This window comes from Gopherus flavomarginatus, chromosome 3 (assembly GCF_025201925.1).
Source record: "Gopherus flavomarginatus isolate rGopFla2 chromosome 3, rGopFla2.mat.asm, whole genome shotgun sequence".
Taxonomy (NCBI): domain Eukaryota; kingdom Metazoa; phylum Chordata; order Testudines; family Testudinidae; genus Gopherus; species Gopherus flavomarginatus.
The window spans coordinates 288,506,474-288,531,160 of record NC_066619.1 but is presented as its reverse complement, the minus strand read 5'-3'; the positions used below and the strand labels follow the sequence as shown (position 1 = coordinate 288,531,160).

The 24,687-nt window shown below is 60.2% G+C and overlaps 1 protein-coding gene and 1 long non-coding RNA gene across 5 annotated transcripts in view; both read left to right on the top strand.

The window, feature by feature from the left end:
• The window catches only part of LOXL3 (lysyl oxidase like 3), a 29,549-nt gene extending 6,092 nt beyond the window's left edge, over nt 1-23,457 (top strand). The window contains exons 1-16 of one of the 4 annotated variants that reach the window (XM_050946079.1): nt 1,073-1,250; nt 4,410-4,735; nt 6,287-6,450; nt 6,873-7,084; nt 12,896-13,121; nt 13,356-13,536; nt 14,118-14,272; nt 16,000-16,173; nt 16,328-16,483; nt 16,809-16,971; nt 17,570-17,813; nt 19,443-19,558; nt 19,731-19,867; nt 21,479-21,590; nt 22,544-22,984; nt 23,038-23,457. In XM_050946079.1, coding sequence (XP_050802036.1) covers nt 1,135-1,250; nt 4,410-4,735; nt 6,287-6,450; nt 6,873-7,084; nt 12,896-13,121; nt 13,356-13,536; nt 14,118-14,272; nt 16,000-16,173; nt 16,328-16,483; nt 16,809-16,971; nt 17,570-17,813; nt 19,443-19,558; nt 19,731-19,867; nt 21,479-21,590; nt 22,544-22,617 — 2,556 coding nt within the window. In that variant the 5' untranslated portion in view covers nt 1,073-1,134 and the 3' untranslated portion in view covers nt 22,618-22,984; nt 23,038-23,457. Of the gene's footprint in view, nt 1-1,072; nt 1,251-4,409; nt 4,736-6,286; nt 6,451-6,872; nt 7,085-12,895; nt 13,122-13,355; nt 13,537-14,117; nt 14,273-15,999; nt 16,174-16,327; nt 16,484-16,808; nt 16,972-17,569; nt 17,814-19,442; nt 19,559-19,730; nt 19,868-21,478; nt 21,591-22,543; nt 22,985-23,037 lie in introns of those variants that run through there. The other 3 variants (XM_050946077.1, XM_050946076.1, XM_050946078.1) reach the window with 3 other exon arrangements.
• Nucleotides 21,603-22,536, top strand: LOC127047649 (uncharacterized). Its single transcript, XR_007773434.1, has 3 exons — nt 21,603-22,064; nt 22,128-22,379; nt 22,443-22,536. It is a non-coding gene; the product is annotated as an uncharacterized LOC127047649 (long non-coding RNA).
• Nucleotides 23,458-24,687: the final 1,230 nt, after the last annotated feature.

Genomic DNA, 24,687 nt, shown 5'->3' with positions numbered 1-24,687 from the left:
CCGGGAGCCCCTGTGTGGCTGCTGTCCATGTTTCTGTGCAGTGCCTTGCACTGAGTGAGGCCTCAGACCCAGCGCAAGGGCAGTTGCAGCTCAGACCATCTTACTAATGAGGCACCGAGAGGCTGCACAGCGGCACTTCTGGCAGATCTGAAGCCAGGGGGCAGCTCTCAGCTGCTTGGCCACATTACTTGGCCACTGCTGCTCTAACCACAGGGCAATGCTACCCTCCCTGAGCCAGGATTAGAGCTCGGGACTCCTGCTCTCTAACAGAGGTGTGTGACTGACTGGCAGAGTGTGTCATATCCCCCCCTGTGGCTGCTCTCCTAGGGTTCAATAGTTATAATGGGATAGCCTAATTCTGGCAATTGGTCTTTGACTACTAGTGGTGAATATGCCCAATGATCTGTGATGGGATGTTAGATGGGGTGGGATCTGAGTTACTACAGAGAATTCTTTCCTGGGTGCTGGCTGGTGAGTTTTGCCCACATGCTCAGGGTTTAGCTGATGGCCATATTTGGGGTCGGGAAGAAATTTTCCTCCAGGGCAGATTGGCAGAAACCCTGGGGGTTTTTCGCCTTCCTCTGCAGCGTGGGGCACGGGTCATTTGCTGGAGGATTCTCTGCAGCTTGAGGTCTTTAAACCACGATTTGAGAACTTCAATGGCTCAGACACAGGTTTGATACAGGAATGGTAGGTGAGATTCTGTGGCCTGCGTCGTGCAGGAGATCAGACTAGATGATTGTAATGGTCCCTTCTGACCTTAAAGTCTATGATTCCTCCAGGTCATGTGACAGAGGCCTGTCCTGGGGTGCTGATAGGGTGACCAGACAGCAAGTGTGAAAAATTGGGATGGGGATGGGGGGTAATAGGAGTCTATATAAGAAAAGGACCCAAAAATTGGGACATCTGGTCACCCTAGGTGCTGAGGGTCTCAGGAGCAAATCCTGCAGGCCGTCAATGGGTGGGTGCAGAGCGAGGGTGTTATGAAAACTAGAATTTGTGTGTCCGGTTTCTCCTTGCTGGTTTGCTGAATTCACCCAGAGAGTAAACGTCCTTCGGACGGGGTGAGAGTTACAGCCTGTTCCCCAGAGAGAGAAAACACCCCTTGGATTGTTTTATATTTTCTTCCAAATCATGGATAAAGATATCGAAAAGCATCATGTCAAGAACAGTTCCCTGTTAAGACTCCCGCAGAAACACCCCCACTGGGTGACTATTCTCCATTCACCGTTACATTTTAGCTCTAGCAGGTAACCAATTTTAATCCATTTACTATGGGCTACAGTGATTTTGTGTAGTGCTGATCTTTTTATCAGACTGTCACATGGGATAAAGTCAAATGCCTTCCAGAAGTCTGTCTGTTATGACAACACATTTCTCTTATCAGTCCAATGTGGGACTCATTAAAAACAATATCAAGTTTTTGACGAGTCCCATTTTCCATACACCCCTGGTGACTGGCATCACTTGTGCTGCCATCTTCATTCTTGACTCGCTGCCTCCCATATCAGCCTGGCCATGATTTTATTCTGGACCAATGTCAGGCCATTAGGCCTGTAGTAACCCAGGTCACCCCATGTACCCCTTTTAAATTCTGGCGCACCATGAGCTCTGTCCCACAGAATTTCCCTTTGTTCCCAGCCAAGTTGAAAAATATCTAGTGATTCAGAGAGCTCCTGGGCCAACGCTTTTCATACGCTGCGGGTGCAAGTTATCCGCTTCAGCCAATGCAAAGCTGTTTATTTGTAGCAGCTGCTGTTTAACACCCTCCCTGGTACCAATGGATTCGAGCATTTCGTTATCCCTGCAAGATGTGGAAACCTCACTCTGCTTTCCAAGCCCAGAACTGAAACATCTGCTGTCTCTGCATGCTGGACTATGTTTCTGTTCCTGTCTCTTTTCAGACCTCTGCCCTTGCTAGTGGGGGAAGGCGGAGGACAGTTTACTGTGAACAGGGGAGAAAGGGGAGCTACTGAGGCTCAGCTGGGGTGGGGAAGGGGGAGATTGTTCCAGGCTGAGGAAGGGGGTGGGGTCCCAGTAGTTCCTGTCTGTTACCTGGCCAGATCCTGGGTGCTGCAGTGGCTGCTTCAGCAGCCCCTCTGGGTCCCACTCTTGCCTCTGTGAGTTTACATGGTGTTGAACCCCCCCCCCAATATTTCCATGGTGAGTGAGCTAGTCCCTCTGCTCCCCCGTTTCGGCAGCCCCTTTTGCTGAGCTGGCTGGGGTCTCATACTGGAAGGTTCGAATGTTTGGGCCCAGCATGCCCCAGTCTCTCTGCCTTCCACTCTCGAAAAGGTCAATAAACCCAAGTGACCTGTGCTGAGAAAGAGAGAGAGCCAATAAAACCCAGCTGCCCCTCTGTTCTGTGTCCCCTCCCCCTTGGGCAGTTCAGACTGTGAGCTCTGCAGCGCTGGGACTGTGTTGCCAAGGTCCCAGCTGCTGGGAAGATGCCAGTCACAAAGCCCAGAGCAGATTGAGTCCATTAATGGCTTTGGAGAGCTGGACCAAAGGGGCCGGCTGGGGACGAGCACAGGCCTGATGTGTACACAGCAGCCTAGCCTGTGATGCAGGGAATGTCAGTGCCGGAGTCTTCGTCCAGCAGGAAGGGCTGGCGTGTCCTGGCAAGCTGCAGGTAAATGATGGGATTTTTAGTCCTGATCCTGCGGGGTCAGCGAGACACAGTGATGATCTGGCCTGGTGAAGGGGCAGATGCCTTCCATGGGGGTGGACAGCGACCCAGTCGGCCCTGCTGACTGCCCACAAACAATCTCCCAGCTGGCTTTGGTTCTGTTCTTGCAAACCCAACCTGGCCGTTGAGGTTTTGGGAGCCAGCCATGCCCTGTCAGATCAGAGTCTGCCACTCAGTGTCCCCTGTGCTCCTCATGCCTGCACTATGCTCAGAAACAACTGCCCTGTGCCAGAGGCCCCTCTCCTCCCCTGTGCCAGGGCTCTGCTTCCCCCGTTCCCTCTCCCTCCCATGCCAGGGGCTCTCTGCCGCCCCTAACTTTCCTCCTTTTTATTCCATTTCTTTCTAACATGGTAAACTGCATTGTGGGGTGGGCAGAGCTGACCGGGTGGTGGTGATGCTGGAAGGTGTCGATGGTGACATCAACTGGTTCCTTGATCTGCAGACAATTACAAAGGTGGCCAAAGCTGCTGGTTCTGCTGACAACATGCCAGTGCTCTGTGTCCCCCCCATTTCCACCTTCCCGTTTTTCTGCTTGCCATCAAAATCAATAGGATTCTGCTGTTGATCAGATGCTGCCTTCTGAAGTTATTGTGTAATATCCAAATGATGAAATGCCATCAAGTTGAATGTTAGGATAAACATTTTAAAATCAGCAGGCCTGGATAACTTGCACCCAAGAGTCCTAAAAGAATTGGCTGTGGTGATGTCTGGTCAAGTGGAGTTTATTTTTAATAAATTTTGGAATACTGGGGAAAGTCCAGGAGTCAGAAACAGGGAGTCAGAAACAGGGCTAATGTGCAAATATTCAGTAAGGGCAGATAGGATAGGCTGGTTAGCCTGATATCAGTCCTGGGGAAAATAATGAAAAAGCAGATCCAGGATTCAGTTAGATAATGAAGAATTACAGAATATGAATATGATTAATGCCACTCAGCCTAGTTTTGTGGGTACGTAGCTTTCGTCAAGCAAACCCGATTTCATACAGGGGTCATAGTGGATAAGCAACGCAATGAGCTCCTGGTGCAATACCGTGGGCAGAGGCTAATGCAGTGCCTGGGTGTATAATGGGGGAGTCGTGAGTAGGAGCGCCAAGGACATTTCCCCTTTGTATATGGCAGTGGTGAGGCAGGTACTTGGAATATAGCACCCATTCTGCTGCCCACCTTTTAAATCGGATGTTGAAAAACTGGAGAGGGTGCAGAAAAGAGCCAGACGTGCAGATGTGCCCCGAGACCTGTCGGGGCTGGCCCTTCCCCAGGCTGCGCGGCGCTGCACATGCAGGCGTGCCCTGAGGCCCCACGGGGCAAGCCCTTCCCCTGGCCGCGCGGCGCCGGGCGTGCAGACGGGGCCGGCCCTTCCCCTGGCCGCGCGGCGCCGGGCGTGCAGACGGGGCCGGCCCTTCCCCTGGCCGCGCGGCGCCGGGCGTGCAGACGGGGCCGGCCCTTCCCCTGGCCGCGCGGCGCCGGGCGTGCAGACGGGGCCGGCCCTTCCCCTGGCCGCGCGGCGCCGGGCGTGCAGACGGGGCCGGCCCTTCCCCTGGCCGCGCGGCGCCGGGCGTGCAGACGGGCCCTGAGGCCCAATGGGGCCAGCCCTTCCCTGGGCCACGCGGCGCCATATATGCAGACGTGCCCCAAGGCCCTAAGTCTCTGCTGTTCCATGGGGCCGTGCCCCTGTTTGTGAGCGTGGGGGCCCATCTGACCCCATCTTCCTTTTTTTCCAGGCCCATCTCAGCCATGAGGAGCAGCAGTGCCCGGGCATGGCAGGACCTGCTGGCCCTGCTCTGCAGCGTCTGGCTCTGGGTGTGCGCTGCTCAGCACACCGGGCCCACGCCCACAGCACAGAGCCAGGGCCCCAAACTGAAGTTCCGCCTGGCTGGGTACCCCCGCAAGCACAACGAGGGGCGCATCGAGGTCTTCTACAATGAGGAGTGGGGCACCATCTGTGACGACGACTTCACGCTGGCCAACGCCCACGTGCTGTGCCGCCACCTTGGCTTCGTGGCCGCCACCGGCTGGGCCCACAGCGCCAAATATGGCAAAGGCATTGGTGAGGGTCGTAGCTGGCGTGGCCCTGACTGCCAGGGCCAGAATCTGTATGTGTGTTGGGGGGTGTGCATGGTGGAGCTGTGTGTGGGCGAGGGACTGTGTGTGTCACTGAGCTTATGGGGGAGTGTGCGTGCAGTGGGGCTGGGGGCTGTTTGTGCATGTGATGGGGTTGTGGGCTGTATTTGCTCAGTGGGGCTGTGTGTGTGAACATGCACGGAGGGGCTGTGTATGTGTGTGTGCAGTTGTGGGGTTTTGTGTGTGGGCAGTATGGCTGGATGCACATGCAGTGGGGCTGGATGTGTGTGTTCACGCAGTCGGGCTGGGGGCTGTGTGCGTGCAGTGCGGCTGGATGTGTATGCAGTGCGGCTGGATGCGCGTGCAGTGAGCCTGTGTGTGCGTGCATATGCAGTGGGGCTGAGTGTGTGTGCATGTGCAGTGGGCTGGGGGCTGTGTATGTGCATGCAGGGGGGCTGTGTGCTATGTGCAGTGCAGCTGAGTGCGCAAGCAGTGGGGCTAAGTGTGTGTGTGCATGCAGCGGGTTTGGGGGCTGTGTGTGCAGTGCCACTAGGTGCGCATGCAGTAGGGCTAGGTGTATACCCAGGCCAGTTGGGTACAGCAGAAGGCAGATATACTGGCCACTGGATTAACAGTTTTGTGTTCCCTGACTGAGCAGAGCAGGGGCTGCTCCAGGCTAATGAGAACACCTGACTCCAATTAACCTGCAAAGAGTCAGGTGAGGCCATTCAGTTAATGTGACCACCTGACTCTAAGCAACTCTGGCAGTGAAAGGTTGGCTGCTAACAGTTGCTACCATTAGGGTCCCTGGGCCGGAACCCGGAGTAGAGGGTGGGCCTGGGTTCCCCCCAACCCACACTACAGGAACATCTCCTGGGAGGGGAAGTCGGGCCCCTGTCAGGACAGGAGGCTGAACGGAGACTGGGATTCTCTCACCAACCTCCTTGCAGGCCTATGATAAAAAGGGCTCAGTAGACTGTAACCCTGGCCCTAGAGAGAAGGGCTACGTGGAGGGTCACAGTGAGCCACTGAGGCTAGCATAAACCACCTAGAAGTGCAGGACCCACGGGTCAGAGCTCTGTCACAGTGTGCAGGGGGCCAGGGGGCTGTGGGCTGTATCTGTGTGTGCAGTGGGGTTGAGTGTGTGTGTGCATGTGGAGTGAGGCTGGGTGTGTGTTGCTGTAGATTTGCACACAAAGTGGCGGGGGGCAGTGCATGTGAAGTGCCCCCCCTGCCCGTGGCTATGGGGCTGGGTACTGTGGAGGGCTGGGATTCCAGGGCAGTGGCTCCTAAGGAGGCTGCTCTGGTTTTTGTGAATGGGGAAACCCCAGGCTGCACCCCCCTGTCCCAGGAGCTCCCTGGGAAATCACTCTTTGGGGCTGAGATTCACGTTTCTTCTGACTTCTTTTTGAGTTGCATTGACCTGCCCCACACTGCCACATACGTCCCAAAGACCCCACACACACACCTTATATACACCCCTCTGGCCCAGGCCCGGCCCTGTCTGTGACCCCTCCCTGGCTTGGTGCCTCTGCAGGGCGGGTCTGGCTGGACAATGTGAACTGTGGGGGCAGCGAGAAGAGCATCGCAGACTGCAAGTCCCGGGGCTGGGGAAACAGTGACTGCAGCCACGAGGAGGACGCTGGCGTGATCTGCAAGGACGAGCACATCCCGGGCTATGTGGACTCCAACGTCATCGAGGTGAGTAGCTGCAGCCCTGGGGTCTGGGCCCCAGGCAGGGGGGCTGCCAGTCCCCCACCCGCATGCCCCACGCTGCAGGGCTGCCACCACCCCTCTCCCTGGGGCCCACACACTGGGGCTGCCCTGCCCTGCCCCAGCTCTCACTCCTGCCCAGGCTCCATCTCCCGGGTTCTCTTGAGCCTGGTGCGGTCTCTGCGTCCCCGTCATTGGCACTGGGTGGGCTGGGAGGGTTGGGCAGGTCGGTGCTGGTGCTGGGTGGACTGGGTGGGTTTGGTGGGGGACGGGGGCCTGGGGCGGCTGGCGCGGGGCTGGGCGGGCTGGGGCTGGACCTGGTGGACTGGCCAGGCTGGCACTGAGAAGGCTGTTGGGACCAGTCTGGTGGAGCTCAGTAGCCCTGACTGCGCTCTCCCTCCCTCCGCCAGGCTGAGCAGAACCAGGTGGAGGAGCTCAGGCTGCGGCCTGTGGTCTCGGGTGCCAGGAAGCGGCTGCCGGTGACAGAGGGCGTGGTGGAGGTGCGCTACAAGGAGGGCTGGGCGCAGATCTGCGACGAGGGCTGGAACCCCGAGAACAGTCGCGTGGTCTGCGGGATGATGGGCTTCCCGGCCGAGAAGAAGGTCAACAGGAACTTCTACAAGTGAGTGAGGGGCTGGAGGAGAACCCCACCGATGGGGTGGGCCTGGCAGTGCCCCGTGGGGCCTGCATGGGCACCAAGGAGGGGGGGAGTCCTGAGGGACTGCGGGGGGCCCATGGCAAGGCAGCCCTGGGGGAGCTGGGGTAAGACTGGGGGGCTCCACAGTGGGGCAGCCCTGGTGGTAGCTGGGTCAGTGCTGCCAACTCTCATGATTCTTTTATGACTCTATTGATATTTGATGTTTTTCCTAAATCCCCAGCTGCTGGAGTCAGGTGACTGTGAGGGCGTCGTCTCTCGTGTGACTAAGCTGGTTGGTTGGGTGGGACACGGAGGTGGAACCTGATGGCTCAGAATGGGGCGAGGGCAGGGACCCTGCATGGGCCTTGTTACAAATTCCCTGCCTTTGAGGCAGCGACCCTGAGTCCATGCCTGTGTCCGGCGAGCCCCAGCGTGCTCCCATTTTGGCAGCCACACTGAGCCTGGCCCTGCTGCATGGGGAGCCTGGGGCAGCCCTTGTCACCAGAAGCGTCTGCCCAGCTCTCGCGGTGACTGGGTGGCCTGAGGTGCTCAGACCTGGCCTGGAGCCTGTGCAGAGGCCGGGTCTGGCCCAGGAGGCTGTATGTGCACGGCCCTGCAGGGATCCAGCACTGTGGAGCTGACCGCCAGGAGGCCTTCCTCATGCCCTCCCAGGCCCCATGCTGGCCGACAGCCCCAGCCTGGCTCTGCCATGGCTCCCAGGCAGTTGCCAGCCCTGGTGCTGTCTCTGGATTTATGGGCTGTACCTCTGGGCATCTGCCGGACCCTCACCGTCCCCTGACTGGCAGGTCACCGTTTCCTTTCTACAGGCGGTTAAAGCAAGCAGCCAAGATAAAGAGCTGGAGGCCAGGGCCAGGTGCAAGGTAACAGGGTAGGGCCAGGGCCACATCCTGGGGCCAAGTCTCCTTGGCAGGTCTGGGGCTCCGAGTCTTTCTGGATGGGAGAAGCTGCCCCTGCCTGGGCCAGTCTCTTCTGCCATCAGGGCTGGATTCTGGGCTGGCCCCTGGGAATCCAGCTGGAGCCATGAACTTCACCCTGGGATTCAAAGGCTGCCTTGGGCAGGCAGGCTGAGCCCCTCGCTGCACAGCTCCTTCGGGGCCTTTGCATTTCAGTGGGTGAAGTTCATTCGGCCGTGGATGGGATGTGAGGCCTGGTTGGGGTCTGACCCACCCCTGCATGTGTTCTGTGTCCTCCATGAGAAATGGCTTTTTCTCCTTGCCCTGGCATTGCATAGGGTCCCCACACCAGCCCCTCAAGGGGCAGGGCAGGGAGGGGGCTGTGCCCAGGTGGGGTCTGATCTGGTCCCTGTATTGGGAGCGCCATGCCCACCACTAGCTGGCAAGGGCACCTCTCAGGGGGACACGCTGGGGATCCCTATGTGGAGGCCACTGCCACAGAGATGGGACTGCTGGTCGTCACCCCACCCAGCCCAGCAGTGGGTTCGGTGGCCATCGGGGTCAGCCCAGGGCCCTGGAGCAGATCTCTTTCTCCTGGAGGGGGAAGGAAGGGCTGGTGGACACGGGCCATTTTCTGGAGAAAATGGCAGTGGAGCAGCTGGGCTGGCTGAGAGTCGCTCCCGTTCCCCACCTGGCTCTGCCTGCGCCTAAGCCATGGGGCTGGCGGACTCGTGTGTGGTGGCAGGGCCTGGAGGCTGTAGTGGGAGCTGTGCAATGGGGCAGCATTTACTTTCAGAAAGGGGCACTACACAAACATGAGGAAGTTAGTGAAACAGAAATGCAAAGGTACAGCACCAAAAGGGAAATCCTTGCAGCTGCATGGAAACTTTTTAAAGACGCCATAATAGAGGTTTAACCTAAATGTATACCCTGAATTAAAAAACACAGTAAGAGAACCTAAAAAGTGCCACCGTGGCTAAACAACAAAGTAAAAGAAGCAGTGAAAGGCAAAAAGGCATCCTTTAAACAGTGCAAGTTAAATCCTAGTGAGGAAAATAGAAAGGAGCATAAACCCTGGCAAATGAAGTATAGAATTAGGAAGGCCAAAAAACACTTTGAAGAATTGCTAGCCAAAGACTCAAAAAGTAAGTACATCAGAAGCAGGAGGCCTGCTAAACAACCCAGTGGGGCCACTGGATGATTGAGATGCTAAAGGAGCAGTCAAGGAAGATAAGGCCAGTGCCAAGAAACTAAATGAGTTCTTTCCATTGGTCTTCACGGCTGAGGAGGTGAGGGAGATTCCCAAACCTGAGCCATTCTTTTTAGGTGGCAAATCTGAGGAACTGTCCCAAACTGAGGTGTCATTAGAGGAAGTTTTGGAACAAATTGATAAACAAAACAGTAATAAGCCTCAAGGACCAGATGGTATCACCCAAGAGTTCTGGAGGACCCCAAATGTGAAACTGCAGAGCTACTAACTGTTATTTGTAACCTACCACTTAAATCAGTTTCTGTACCAAATAACTGGAGGATAGCTAATGTGAGCCAATTTTGAAAAGGGCTCCAGAGATGATCATAGCAATTACAGGCCAGTAAGTCTGACTTCAGTACTGGGAAAACTGGTTGAAACTATAGTAAAGAACAGAATTGTCAGACACGTAGATGAACATAACTTGTTGGGGAAGAGTCAACATGGTTTTTGTAAAGGGAAATCATGCCTCACCAATCTATTAGAATTCTTTGAGGGGGTCAACAAGCATGTGGACAAGGGGGATCCAGTGAATATAGTGTACTTGGATTTTTAGAAAGCCTTGACAAGGCTCCTCACCAAAGGCTCTTAAGCAAAGTAAGCTGCCACGGGATAAGAAGGAAGATTCTCTCATGGATTGGTAACTGGTTAAAGGATAGGAAACAAAGGGTAGGAATAAATGGTCAGTTTTCAGAATGGAGAGAGGTAAATAGTGGTGTCCCCCACAGGTCTGTATTGGGACCAGTGCTGTTCAACATATTCATAAATGATCTTGGAAAAGTGGTGAACCGTGAGGTGTCAAAATTTGGAGATGATACAAAACTACTCAAGATAGTTAAGTCCCAAGCAGACTGCAAAGAGCAACAAAAGGATCTCTCAAAACTGGGAGACTGGGCAACAAAATGGCAGATGAAATTCAATGTTGATAAATGCAAAGTAACGCACATGGGAAAACATAATCCCAACTATACATATAAAATGATGGGGTCTAAATTAGCTGTTACCACTCAAGAAAGATCTCTGAAAACATCCACTCAATGTGCAGCGGCAGTCAAATAAGCTAACAGAATGTTGGGAATCATTAAGAAAGGGATAGATAATAGGACAGAAAATATCATGTTGCCTCTATATAAATCCATGGTACGCCCACATCTTGAATGCTGCGTGCAGATGTGGTTGCCGCATCGCGAAAAGATATATTGGAATTGGAAAGGTTCAGAAAAAGGCAACAAAAATTATCAAAGAGATGGAACAGCTTCCCTATGAGGAGAGATCAGTAAGACTGGGACTTTTCAGTTTGGAAAAGAGACAACGAAGTAGGACCATGATAAAGGGCTATCAAATCATGACGGGTGTGGAGAAAGTAAATAAGGAAGTGTTGTTATTTCAGGGGTGAAAGTAATTTACAGCACTTACCTGTACTGCTGGAGTCCTGGGGGGTGTGGCCTCATCTGGAAGGGGCGTGGCCTTTCAAGATTTAAAGGCCCTGGGGCATCAGCTGTGGCTGGGAGAACCAGGGCCTTTAAATCAACCAGGGGCTCCCAGCTGAAGAGGTGGCTGGGAGCCCCCCAGGGCTCAGGGGCAAATTAAAGGGCCCGGGGCTCTTGCCGCCAGCGGGAACCCTGAGCTTTGCGGGGGCTGGGGCAGGAATTTAAAGGGCCCAGAACACTTGCTGCTGAGGGGAGCCCTGAGCCCTTTAAATCCTGGCCCCAGCCCCGCCTCCAGGGCCGTGGCCGGGATTCAAAGGGCTCTGGGCTGCCAGCAGCTGCGGGGAGCTCTGAGCCCTTTAAATCCCAGCGGCGGCAAGGATTCAAAGGGCTCTGGGCTGCCAGCAGCCGTGGGGAGCTCTGAGCCCTTTAAATCCCAGCTGTGGCCAGGATTTAAAGGGCTCTGGGCTGCCCGCAGCCACGGGGAGCTCTGAGCCCTTTAAATCCCGGCCTCAGCCCGGCAGCTGGAGCCGCAACTGGGATTCAAAGGGCTCTGGGCTGCCAAGAGCCATGGGCAGCCCAGAGCCTTTCAATCCCTGTGGAAGCTGGTGTGGTCCAGCACGGCATACTGGCTCTTGCCGGTACATCGTACTGGACTGGACCGGCTTACTTTCACCTCTGTGTTATTTACTCCTTCTCATAACACAAGAACTAGGGGTCACCAAATGAAATTAATGGGCAGCAGGTTTAAAACACACAAAAGGAAGTATTTCTTCACACAATGCACAGTCAACCTGTGGAACTCCCTGCCAGGGAATGTTGTGAAGGCCAAGGGTTCAAAAAAGAACTAGAAAAGTTCATGGAGGATAGGTCCATCAATGGCTGTTGGCCAAGATGGACAGGGATGGTGTCCCGAGGATAGCTTTGCACAGGTATGGGTTGGTGGGTACATATGGGGGTGGCTGGCTGGGTGTATGGTGGGGGAGGGATAGGAGGGAGGATAGCTATGCACAGATGTGGGTTGGTGGCTGGCTGGCTGCTGGGTGTACTGAGGGGGATACACTGGACGGGATAGAGGGGTAGCGCAGGACAGACTGGAGTCCATGGTTTGGGGCAGTATTTACACGGGTGGTGCCAGCTATACTGCACGTTACAGCTCCATTTGGAGCAAGGGGGTTGAATTATGGCCAGTGCAGGAGTGAGCAGTAGAGTCTGAATTCCAGCTTTCCTTCCCGCCCCAAACACACCGGGCACTCAAACTATGCCGGGGGCTGACTGACGCTGCATCAGGAGGAGTGGGGCTCCCGGCAGGGCCTTGTGGGAGACAGCCTGGAAGCCTACCTGGCCCCTTGCAGTTAGGTCCCCGCCCAGGCCCCTGCCTGTCTATGGGGTTATGTGGGAGAGGGTGAGGTTGCGAGTGGTGCAGGCCCAGGGGTCGCCAGGGTGGGGAGCAAGCAGCATGCATGCCATGGCCATAGGGTACCGGGCGCCATGTGTGCTGCATTCCAGGGAGCATGTGCCTGCCTGTGGGATGTGGTGGCTGGCGTGACACAGGACATGGCTACGTCACACCTGTCATGGGCCATCAGGTGGGAAATGGAGTCACTGCAGTGGGTGACTGATTTCCGGCCATGAGGTGGGAGAAGCTGTCGCTGGCAGCAGCTGCCCTCCTTCTGTGAGCCCTGCCTGAGACCTGGTGGAATGGGTGGCACCCGGGCCCTGTCCAGGTGGATTTGGTGCCCACATGGCTGGATCTGGCCAGGACCCTGGAGGCAGCTGGGCAGCCCCGTTCTGCCAGGATGGCAGTGGCAGGCAGAGCCAGGGCAGGAGGTTGGTTGCAGACCTGGGCTCCAAACTCCTTGACTGTTGTTTTCTATATTCCAGGCCGGTCTCCAAAGCTCGCCCCAAACACAAGCACAGGGAGGACTTTGGGGTCCCCAAGAGGTAAATGGGTGCCTGGCACCAGAGGGTCCTGGAGTCCAAAGGCCTGTGGCCTGCTCTGGGGTTCCCTGGTGAAGAAGGAGTGTGAGCCTTGCTGGCCGGGGCCGAGGGGAGTGCTGCAAGGAGCTGGGCCGCGGAGTGACAGTCTCTCTCTTCCCTGCTGATTGGTGTTAGGGTCATGGATGGCGAGAGTCCCTGGGCTGGGCTCGGCTCTTGGCACCCTGCTGCCCCCGCCAGGCACTCACGCTCTGCTCTCTGCTGGCAGGTTGTACCTGGAACGGCAGCAGCTCAGCTACCGGCTGCACTCGGTGGCCTGCACGGGGAATGAGGTGCACATTTCCATGTGCCCCTTCGAATTCTACAAGGGCAACGCCACTGCGGCCTGCAAAGGCGGGATGCCCGCTGTGGTGAGCTGCATGCCAGGGCCCCTCTTCACCACTGGCAGTTCCCCAAAGAAGAAGAAGCAGCAGCGGCAGCAGCAGCAGGGCCAGGTAAGCGCTCTCCGTGGGTTCAGCGTGGGGCATACCCACTGTGTATCAGGCAGTGATGCCAGCAGCTGGAATGGGGGGCGCCCAGGGTCAGTCAGGAGGCAGCCCCAGCCCAGTGACTATCTCCCAGGGCCTGGTGGGGGCAGCAGGAGCCCTGAGGTGCCCTTGCTTCTGGGCCTGGCAGCAGTGCAGGAGCGTCGGCTGTCTCATGACGTGTCTCCCGTGCTCTCGCCGCAGCAGCGCATCCGGCTGAAGGGTGGTGCCAAGGCCGGGGAAGGCCGGGTTGAGGTGCTGAAGAACAGTGAGTGGGGCACCGTCTGTGATGACCGCTGGAACCTGCAGACAGCCAGCGTGGTGTGCCGTGAGCTGGGGTTCGGCAGTGCCAAGGAGGCTTTGACGGGAGCACGCATGGGCCAAGGTTTGCTGGGATGGGGGTGGTGAGGGGAGAAGCTCTGGGGCAGCCGCATGCGTACGTGGGAGTGATTCAGTGCATGCCGAAGAGCCCGTCAGGGCACGTCTGCCCTCTGGGCGCCTGCTTGAGCCCCTGAGCCTGTTGCTCTGCAGGGGAGAGAACCAGCTCAGGCGGGTTGAGGGCTCTGGATCCCAGGGACGTTGGCTCGAGGGGGCTCTCCCCACATTGCGGTGGGCCTGTTGCTGAGCCGCTCCAGCTCTCAGTTAGCGCTGTGCAGTCTGGGTGCCCTCGCGCCCTGCATCTGCCCCCTCTCCGCCAGCCTCTCCAAGGGGACTCCAGCCAGGCAAGCTGCAAGGGCTGGGAGAAATTCAGCCTCTGAGGGAGAGCCCAGTCCCTGGAGGGCCAGGGAAATGCCTGATGCCAGCCCCATAGGAACCCATCAGGTCTGAGGAGACCCCCATATGTGTCCAGCAGGAGGGAGGGTGGGGCGAGGAGGGAGGGCTCCTGAGACTAGGGTAGGTATGGGGATTTCCTGGAGCGCTGGCTGCCTGCCTCCCCATCACCCTGGCCCCTCTGCTCCCTGCCAGGGATGGGGCCCATCCACATGAACGAGGTGCAGTGCACAGGCTTGGAGATGTCACTGTGGAGCTGCCCCTATAAGAACATCACGGCAGAGGACTGCAAGCACTCCGAGGACGCCGGGGTCCGTTGCAACATCCCCTACATGGGCTACGAGACCACGGTCAGCACCACCCCGTGCAGAGGGGCAGCCCACAAGGACTGGGGTAGGGGACCTGGCTTAGATGCTCGCTGAGCCCGCGGAGCCCAGGATCTGCTGCTCTGCCAGTGTCCCAGGTCACTGCCCAGAGGGGGCCATCTCCCCTGGCAGGGCTCACAGGGCCCAGTCCTCTGCCAGCAGCTTCCTCTCATGTCCCCCCATCACACTGACAGCTCCTGGGCATGGAGGGGGCAGGAAAGGAGGCCCTGGCACCGTTCATATACCACCTCTGAGACGCAGGTAAAGGTGGGGCAGCGCCCGCTTTACCTGCAACAAAAAGGGTGCTAGTGCCCACCAGACCTGGGTGTTACTGCAGTGGGGTGGAGCTGTGGGACCCAAACAAAAACCCAGCATGTGCATGGAGCTGTCTGACTGCCCATGGGAAACCCAGCATGTTAACACCTTTCACAGGCAACCCACGAGACCCAGGGGTAGCTCCCTGCTCGGGGGGGTGTCATGTGCAGCTGGGAGAGTCCCCTGGTGGTGGTGGGGGGCATGTGCCAGCTGGGTAGCCCCCTGCGGAGGGGGGGCACATCCCAGCTGGATTTTTACCATCCAGAACACGTGGCAGAGACCCCAGTGCTGCCGTGGTGAGGTTGAAAGGAGACGATTCCCAGGCTGGGGTGCGGGAGGACTGGTCGTACCCTCGGCGCTGGGCACTTTGGGGGGCAGTCATGGGGGGGAGGGAGGAACCTTCAGCACAGTCCCTCTTCCATTTCCTCTCTGCTTCCCCGCGGGTCACTGCCCCATTCCGTGGTGCCCCTGCCCCCAGGCGTCTCTCTCTCCCATGTGGGTTGGTGCTGGCCAGGGGCTGTGATGATGGGAGGTGTCCCACACGCCCAGGGTCTGTTCAGTTCACAGCCTGGACTGGAACCGTTCCTCTGCTCCAGGCGTGGCACCCTACAGTGCCACCCCAGGTCTGGGGTGGAGAGGAGCATCCGTTGGGGAACCTCAGCCTGCCCTGGGGCACCCATTCCCGCCTGCGCCCACAGGGAGGGGAGTCCTGAGCGCCCGTGAGGAGATTGCTGCTTTGCACTGCATGCTCCCTGCGTGCTCATGGGGGATGGGCACTGGGAAACTGGGCACACGCAGCTCCCCCTCGGCTCGCTCCCACCGTGAACAAGGAGCTGCCCACGCGGCAGTTCTCTGCTGATTTCACTCCCCATCTCCAGGGCCCCCAGCACCAGCCTGGACCAGGATATTGGCTCCTGAACGGGCAGCTGGACAGGGCTGCCCTGGTCCTGCCGCACTGGCCAGTGGCGGATTGGGCACCTGGTGCCCCCTGGAGATGAAGCGACTGCAAATCACCATCAGCAGACGGGAGGGGCCGTCTGGACCGCAGGGGGATCAGGGCTGGGACGGGGGATACAACTCCAGCCTTAAAGTGATTGGCTCGCAGGCCAGCTCTGCGCAGGCACTGCCTCGCAGCCTGAGCAGACGGGACCGGAGCTGGAGCTGCCTCTGGCACTGCCCAGGCTGCACCCACTCTGTAGGGGCTCCCCTCCGGCCCCTTCCCCAGCGCCAGTTCAGGCCCCAACCCCATGGTACTTGTGGCTACATGGAAGGCTGCTGGGGGAGATGGGGGACACCTGGAGCTTGCAAGTGGAGCCCTCAGGGACCCAGCTGGGCCCTGCCGCCAGCCCCTCCCGCTGCCCCCCAGCTAACCCGGCCTTGTCACCTTCTCTCCACAGATTCGCCTGAGCGGGGGCCGGAGCCGCTTTGAGGGGCGGGTTGAGGTGGCGCTGGGCACTGGGAGCAGTGGTGGCCCCGCCTGGGGCCTGATCTGTGGCGATGGCTGGGGCACCCTGGAGGCCATGGTGGCTTGTCGCCAGCTGGGCCTGGGATTCGCTAACCATGGCTTACAAGTAGGTGTTAGTGCTGGCTTGGCTAACTGCATCAGGCAGGGCCCAGGACTCCTCCCTAGTACCCTGGCAGGGCAAAGGCAGCATGCTGGGTTCGCAGGGCCGGCTGGCTGTGGGGTGGGGCTGCATGCTCACGGCCCACAGGGCTTCTTCACAGATCCGAATAGTAGGAGGAAGAACCCCAGCCGAGGGCCGCGTGGAGGTGAAGCGAGGCAGTAAGTGGGGAACGGTCTGCAGTGAGGGCTGGACCACCAAAGAAGCCATGGTGGCATGTCGCCAGCTCGGCCTGGGCTACTCCTTGCATGCAGTGACGGTAGGTGCTGGAGGGGCCCAGGCCTCAGAGAGTGTGGGGGGCAGGGGTTCACCCACCGAGACTGGCTCAGGGCTTGCTCGCAGGGTCCAGGCACTGAGGGGAGGGACGCGTGGGGGCTTGGTCTCTGGGAGCTGCTGGTGGGGTTAAACACACAGCAGACGGGAAGGTATGCACAGGTCCCGCCGGGGGTAGAGAGGGGGCATGGCATGGGCATGGCACACACAAGTGTGGGGCAGGAGGGACATGCCAGGGGCTCGGTGCCTGGCTTGCTCTGCAGAGGGGCAGGGGGCACACAGGACTCTGACCAGCCCGGTGTCTCTCCCAGGAGACGTGGTACTGGGATGCCAGCAACGTGACGGAGATGGTGCTGAGCGGTGTGAGGTGCGCTGGCCACGAGATGGCACTGAGCCACTGCCAGCACCACGGAAACAGCCTCAACTGCAAGAGGACGGGCACCCGCTTCGCCGCCGGGGTCATCTGCTCTGAGAGTGAGCGAGGGGGGGGAGCTCTCGGTTACCCTGGCCCCGTGTACTAGCAACTCTGAGTGTATTACGTGGGCTGCAGGTTGAGAACCACAGCACCCCCCGCCCTAAAACTGCCCACAATCCCCTATGCCCAGTGTGGGGCTAGGAGTGGAGTCCTGGGGATGGGCCAGGCAGCAGCCAGCAGCCCCAGCACCGGGCCAGGAGCAGAGCCCCATGTAAAACCTGGGGCACATCCCTAGAGCCCCCCCACCGTACCCCCAGACCCACTCTCCCCACCACTGCAGCACTAACCAGCCCCTGCTGGCAGGAGTGCGGGTGGAGGCTGCAAGACCCCGGCTCCCCTTAGCCAGCTCCACCCCCTGCCAGACCAGAGCAGCAACTTCTGAATTGTGGTCCAGCTGTGCTAAAAAAACAGCTGTGCAGGGCGGCATCCCCTTGCTAAGAACAGGTCTGAGCCATCCTGTGCTCTGATTGGCTCATCCCTGCACTAAACCAAATATGGCCTTGACCTCCTCTGTCCGTCCCCCCCCCAGCACTGAGCAGGCCCCCTCCCAGAAAGGAGCAGGTGCCCCCAGCGCTGAGCGGGCCTCTCTCCCCGCAGCTGCCTCGGACCTGCTGCTGCACGCCCCGCTGGTCCAGGAAACGGCCTACATTGAGGACCGGCCCCTGCACATGCTGTACTGTGCCGCGGAGGAGAACTGCCTCTCCAGCACTGCCCGCAACGCCAACTGGCCCTACGGGCATCGCCGCCTGCTGCGCTTCTCCTCCCAGATCCACAACAACGGCCGCGCCGACTTCCGCCCCAAGGCCGGGCGCCACTCCTGGGTCTGGCACGAATGCCATAGGTAAATTGGGGGCTTGCCATGGCTCAGACATGCAGGGGCAAGGGCCAGGGCCCAGCTTGGAAGGAAGCTCAACTGGGCCTAGACTGGGCTGGGGGAGGCCGAGGTCTGACGGGACAGGGGGTGGGCAGGGTCTGGGGGAGGCTGAGCAGGGTTCAGTGGAGACTGAGGTCCCAGGGAAGGCTGAGCAGGGGCCAGTGGAGGCTGAGGGGGAGAGGAAGCTGGGCAGGGTCCAGGGGAGGAGGCTGGGTAGGGTCCCAGGAAGGCCGAGGGGGGAGGAGGCTGGGCAGGGTCCCAGGGAGGCTGAGATCAGAGAGGGAAGGAGGCTGGGCGGGGTCCTGGGTAGGCTGAGGGGGGAGGAGGCTGGGCAGGGTCCCAGGAAGGCCGAGGGGGGAGGAGGCTGGGCAAGGTCCCAGGGAGGCCAAAGTCCGAGCGGGGAGGAGGCTGGGAGGGGTCCTGGGGAGGCTGAGGGGGGAGGAAGCTGGGCAGGGTCCAGGGAAGTCCAAGGGGGGAGGAGGCTGGGCAGGGTCCAAGGGAGACTGGGGTCCCAGGGGAGGCCGAGGTCCAACGGGGGAGGAGGCTGGGCGGGGTCCCGGGGGAGGCTGGGGGGCGTGGGATGCCGCACCCTGGGGAGACCGTGCTGGTATCCTGCCCGTGGGCTGCTGGCCAGCTGCTCAGTCACTGCCTGGTCTGTCACAGGGTGAGGTGCTGCGAGGCTGTGGGAGTGGCAGCTGTGGGGCTGGGCTCCCTCATGCAGGTCTCTGGGCCAGCCTGTGTCGCAGGATGGGGTGGTGGGAGCCTTGCAGTCACTGAAGCAGGTGGAAGTGAGGGGTAGCGCTTGCCACCGTGTGACCCCTTGAGCAGCCCCAGGAAGTCCTGGCTCCAGGCTGTGCAGGGCAGCTGGGTGCCTGCGTCCTCCTGTCCAAGCCATGGCGAGTCTCCTGTTTGCTCCATGAAGTTCAGTCCTGGCAGGGGAGCTCTCAGGGGAAGGGCCATGGGAGAGGGCAGGGGGAGGGGGGAACCCTGGGGGAGGCTGCTGTAGGGCAAGTTATGGGCGTGTTGAGGGAGGGGGATCTGTGGGCTCCATTGGCACAGAACTCGCATGGGGACACAGTGGGGCTGTGAGCACTAACGTGGGGGGAGCAGGATCCTCTGTGACTGCCCGTTCTGGGGGCTTTTCCTTGCTCTCATTCTGCATGACAATACAATTGCAGCGGGTGCTGGAGTGGGAGTTGCTGGGACCGGGGTCTGTGTAGGGCTGCATGAGAAAGTGCCAGGGGGGGTAGGATGGGGGCCCCTCTGGGGGTATGTGTCTGGGCTGCCTCCCAGTGCCTCTCTGGGACAGACGGACACACACGCCTCTTCCCACTCCATGCCTCTCTCCGGGCTGCCCCTTCCCGAGGGCCATGTCTCCAGGATATTCCCAATACGCCGCCCCATGCATGTCTCTGGGCCCTTCTCCCTCCTCCACCCTCCCAGGCGTCCCCCCGGCTCGCACTCCACCCTGTGTGTGTGTCTCTGGGCTCTCCTCCCACCCCCGCTGCAGCACTGGGATCTCTGGGATCCCCTGTCTTTCGCCCCACCCACTGTGTGTCTGTGGGTGCAGCACCTTCGGTTTGTCTCTCTTCCCAGGCACTACCACAGCATGGACATCTTCACCCACTACGACCTCCTGACCCCCAATGGCACCAAGGTGGCCGAGGGCCACAAGGCCAGTTTCTGCCTGGAGGACACGGAGTGCCAGGAAGGTGGGTGCAGTGGTTCGGCACTGCCACGAGTTGTGCTGGAAGCGAAGGGAGAGCCCGGGAGGAGGGTGTCTTCTCCCTCTGGGGCTGCCCCGTGGGGAGCTGCTGCCTGCCTCAGGCTGGGCTTGCTGTGGGCAGAGGGAGGGCCAGGGTAAGTGACCTCACCCTGTTCCAGACGTGGCCAAGCGGTACGAGTGTGCAAACTTCGGAGAGCAGGGCATCACCGTGGGCTGCTGGGACCTGTACAGGCACGACATTGACTGCCAGTGGATCGATATTACTGACGTCCGGCCCGGCAACTACATCCTGCAGGTATGTGGGGGGCGGACAGAGGCTGCTGTGCCCTCCCCATGTGTACATGGGCAGCCGCCGGGTACCTGGAGCCACAGCCGCAGGCGCCTCTTCTCTGCCTCCCACTTCCTAGCCCATCAGAGCTCGCTTTGCAGCGGCTGTGTGCGTGAGTGGGGTCGGGTGTGAGGGGAGGGCTGGTGTCTGGGCTGGGATGGGCCAGGCTCGGCTGGATGAGTTTATTGGTAGGTGCTGTCCTAGAGCTGAGGTTGCATTTAGTTTGGGGCACAATGGGGCCGTGGTCTCCTCTCCTGTGGCAATGAGTTCCACAGTCCAGGTCTGGCCTCCAGGACAGTTGTCTCCCACTCTCCCCACCTTGGGCTGCCAGGGTCAGTGTCCCTGCAATGCAGCTGTCACAGGCCATCAGGGAGGGTTCCCCGGGGCAGTGTGGCCAGCAGCCTGGCTCTGTACTCAGTGGGGAGGCTGTGCAGAGCCTGGCCCTGTGGGGAAGGCGGACCCAGCGTCCTGTGCTGCTGGGTGTGTACCAGGCGGAGCTTTCTCAGGCCCGGGGCTTTGTGCATAGCTGGGCGAGCTGCTATGGCCAGGGCCGCCCGGGGGGGGGGGCAAGAGGGGCAATTTGCCCCAGGCCCCGTGCTCCGCAGGGGCCCCCACGATAGTTTTTCGGGGCCCCTGGAGTGGGGTCCTTCACTCGCTTGGGGGCTCCGGGGCGGAAGGACCCCCTGCCATCGCATTACCGCCGAAGCGGGACCTGCTGCCGAAGCGCAACCCGGTCTTCGGCAGTAATTCGGCGGCGGGGGCCCTTCCGTTCAGGGACCTGCCGCCAAAGTGCCCCGAAGACCCGCGGCGGGGACCCCCCGCCACCGAATTACCGCTGAAGAGCAGACTGCACTTCGGCGGCGGGTCCCGCTTTGGCGGTAATTCGCCGGTGGGGGGCCCGTGCCGCGGGTCTTCGGGGCACTTCAGTGGCGGGTCCCAGAACGGAAGGGCCCCCTGCCGCTGAACAGGGCCAGCTCTAGACATTTTGCCGCGCGGGGGGCCCCCTGCCGCTTGCCGGTCCCACGGCTCCGGTGGACCTCCCGCAGGCATGGCTGTGGAGGGTCCGCTGGTCCCGCAGTTCCGGTGGACCTGCCGCTGGCGTGCCTGCGGATGCTCCACCGGAGCCGCGGGACCAGTGGACCCTCCGCAGGCACGCCTGCGGGAGGTCCACCGGAGCTGCCTGCCGCCGATGGCCCCAGGCCCCCGGAATCCTCTGGGCAGCCCTAGCTATGGCCCTGCCTGTGAATGTGTGGGGGGGTGGGGGAAAACTCACATCATCCAGGGAATTAGCATTTAAATCACCAGCTTCTTAACCATGTATTTAAAATCCAGGCTGACAAAGCCTCAGCATGGGGTAGCTGCCATTCTAGCCAGAGAGGGACAGTGGGGCACACAGAGCCCTGACCGGGGAGGGGGCGGGGGATATGGGGGCACACAGAGCCCTGGCCTGGCAGGGGGGGTGGAGTTGGGGGACACAGGGGCACACAGAGCCCTGGCCTGGGGGTGGGGGAATGGAGTTGGGGGACACGGGTGTGGGTGCCCAGCAGTCCCTCAGCCCCAGGTTGGTGCCGCTGGCAGGTGGTGATTAACCCCAACTACGAGGTGGCCGAGAGCGACTTCACCAACAACGCCATGAAGTGCAACTGCAAATACGACGGGCATTGCATCTGGGTGCACAACTGCCATATCGGTATGGTGCCGCGCCAGAGCCCTGGGAGAAACGGGGGGCAGGGCGGCAGAAAGCGTTGGGGGCGGTGAAGGCGGGTGTGGGAGGCGCCAGCGTTGGGTGATGTAGGTGGTAGATTTGGGGGGAGGGGAGGTGACATTGGCTGTGGAGTAGGGCAGGCTGACGCTGAGGGCAGTGAGGGGTAGGTTGTGGGAGCAGGTTTGGGATTGTAGGGGGAGGGGAGTGCTGTGGCAGGGGGTGTTGAAGGCATGGGGGTGGGATACGTTTTGGGGGATGATGGGGACTGGGGAGGTGGCACTGGCTGTGTGTGTGGGGCAGGACTGCGCTGGGGGCAGGGAGCTGGTGGGAGGGGAGGTGGCACTGGCTGTGGCTGCGGGGCAGGGCTGCGCTGGGGGCAGGTTGGGTGCTGGTTTGGGGGGAGGTGGCACTGGCTGCGGGGCAGGGCTGCGCTGGGGCAGGTTGGGTGGTTTGGGGGAGGTGGCACTGGCTGTGGGTGTGGGGCAGGGCTGCGCTGGGGGCAAGGAGCTGGTGGGAGAGGAGGTGGCACTGGCTGTGGGTGTGGGGCAGGGCTGCGCTGGGGGCAGGGAGCTGGTGGGAGGGGAGGTGGCACTGGCTGTGGGTGTGGGGCAGGGCTGCGCTGGGGGCAGGGAGCTGGTGGGAGGGGAGGTGGCACTGGCTGTGGGTGTGGGGCAGGGCTGCGCTGGGGGCAGGGAGCTGGTGGGAGGGGAGGTGGCACTGGCTGTGGGTGTGGGGCAGGGCTGCGCTGGGGGCAGGGAGCTGGTGGGAGGGGAGGTGGCACTGGCTGTGGGTGTGGGGCAGGGCTGCGCTGGGGACAGGGAGCTGGTGGGAGGGGAGGTGGCACTGACTTCACGGGCTGGGCTAGGCAGTGCTGGGGCAGGGGGCTGTTAGGGGATGTTCTGCCCTCACTGGCGCCTGTGTTTCACCTTGTGCTTCAGGTGACGCCTTCAGCGAAGAGGCCAACAAGCGGTTTGAACAGTACCCAGGACAGCTCAACAACCAGATCGTATAGTGACCCCTCTCCCCCCCACACCCCCCGGAGAGGCCGTCTCCCCCCACCGCCCCCATGCACGGCCAGGTGCTCCGAGGGGGAAGCCGTTTGTCCCGGGGCAATGCCATGTCCTGGGCTGGCAGCAGGCTGGCTTGCAGGGCTCTGTGCCCAGGGGCAGCCTCTGGCCCAGCCTGGCTGTGGAGTTCTCGGGAATCTCTGATCTCAGGCAGGATTTTATTGGGCTGATGTGGGCACCACCTTCTTGTCTGGCCACGCAGGGCCTCACAGGAGGTAGGCTCTGGGCACTGCGCCCCACGGCACCCAGCCCTGCTCAGGACTTCTACCACGGGGCAGTATAGGGGCTTCTGCACCTCGGCGTGGGGCTGAGGTGCAGCATGACCCCAAGCAGGGCAGGGTTAGAGCCTGGGCCAAATCCAGCAGCTTCCTCTCCCTGGGAGAGGTGTGTGGATGGCCATCTGCTCCCTCCAGCTCTGTCCCCAGCTCCTGCCCCCCATCCTCTTCTCCCACCACTGCCCCACTATCATCCTGCCCCTCCACCCCTGGCCTGACCAGCCCCACCTGGTTCCTAGCTGTTCTCCTGCCCAGCAGACACAGGAACCTCATGGAAGAGCTGGCACCGGCTCCAGGCACCTTACGCAGCATCCCTTGGCCCATGCCACCTGCAGGGCTGGCTGGCTCTGGGCTGTCACGCCTTTTTGCGTGTCTATGGACTAAGAGCTGACCCATGTCAGGCTGCCCTGCTTGCAGCCCCAGGTCCTGCTTCCCTGACTGCAGCTGGGATACCCTGTCTCTGAGTTGTCATTTTATTTTCTGTATAAATGTGACGATCTGTCTCCCTGAGCGCTGCTGGCTGGTTTTTCCCATGGGCTACGTGCAGGGGCTTCCTGCCTGGCCAAGGAGAGAGCCTGGCCCTGAGACGAACCAGGCCAGCACACGTTGCCTGCACAGAGAACAGGGCGATGGCGGCCCAGCTGCAGTGCGAGGGCCAGCAGTGAGGGGCAGAATGGCTTTGCCCTGCCCCTGACAGGCAAGGGCAGCTGCTCCTGCACAGGGTGGGGTAGGGCTCACTAACCCACAGCTAGGGGGGTGGGAATGCCACCCAATGAACCTGAGGGGGCATGCCACAGGAGGGCCAATGCTCTGCAGGCTCCAGCGTGCCTGGGGAGCCACTGAAAGCAGCTGGGAGGAGATAAAGGAAGCTAGGGTCTGGGGGGCAGAGCTGGGCCTGTCCCTAGGGAGTGGGGTTTGTTGGTGTGACAGGAGGGGGCAGACTGCAGACCTTGGGGGCAGGGGGAGGGTGTGGTAGGGAATGGTGATAGGCAGGGCTGGCTCTAACATTTTTGCATCACCCCCCCCCTCCAGAAAAAGAAAAAGAGCACCACCCCGCCCTCCCAAGCATTGCATCGTGCCGCCCAAGTCCCTGCCCTCCTGAGCATCGCGTCGTGATGCCCAAGTCCCCGCCCCCCACAGCACTGTGCCATGCCTCCCAAGTCCCTGCCCCTGAGTGTCACGTCGCACTGCCCAAGTCCCTGCCCCCCCAAGCACGTTGCCCAAGTCACACCCCTCCTCCCCCTGCTGCCTTGCCAAACCAAAAAAACCAAAACCAAACCCTGAGCACTGGCCCATCCCAAGGTGCTGCCCCAATGGTGCCTGGAGCCAGCCCTGGTGATAGAGCTGTGTCTGGGGACAAACTGCCCTGGGTTGACACCCACCCTGGCTCCAGCACAAGCCCCTGGCTTGGGCAGTTTGCCTTTGGCCCATCCAGACGCTGCTCAGCAGCCTGGGAGCTGCTGAACCCTCCCCCTGGATGAGGAGCATCAGCTGGAGCCCAGAGCCAGCCCTCTGCCCCCAGTGCATTGGGCTGTCACTGGGCCCCTAATGGCACAAAAAAAATAAAATAATTGGAAATATGCCAGTCTCCTAGAACTGGAAGGAACCTTGAAAGGTCATTGAGTCCAGCCCCCTGCCTTCATTAGCAGGACCAAGTACTGATTTTGCCCCAGATCACTAAGTGGCCCCCTCAAGGATTGAACTCACAATGCTGGGTTTAGCAGGCCAATGCTCAACCCA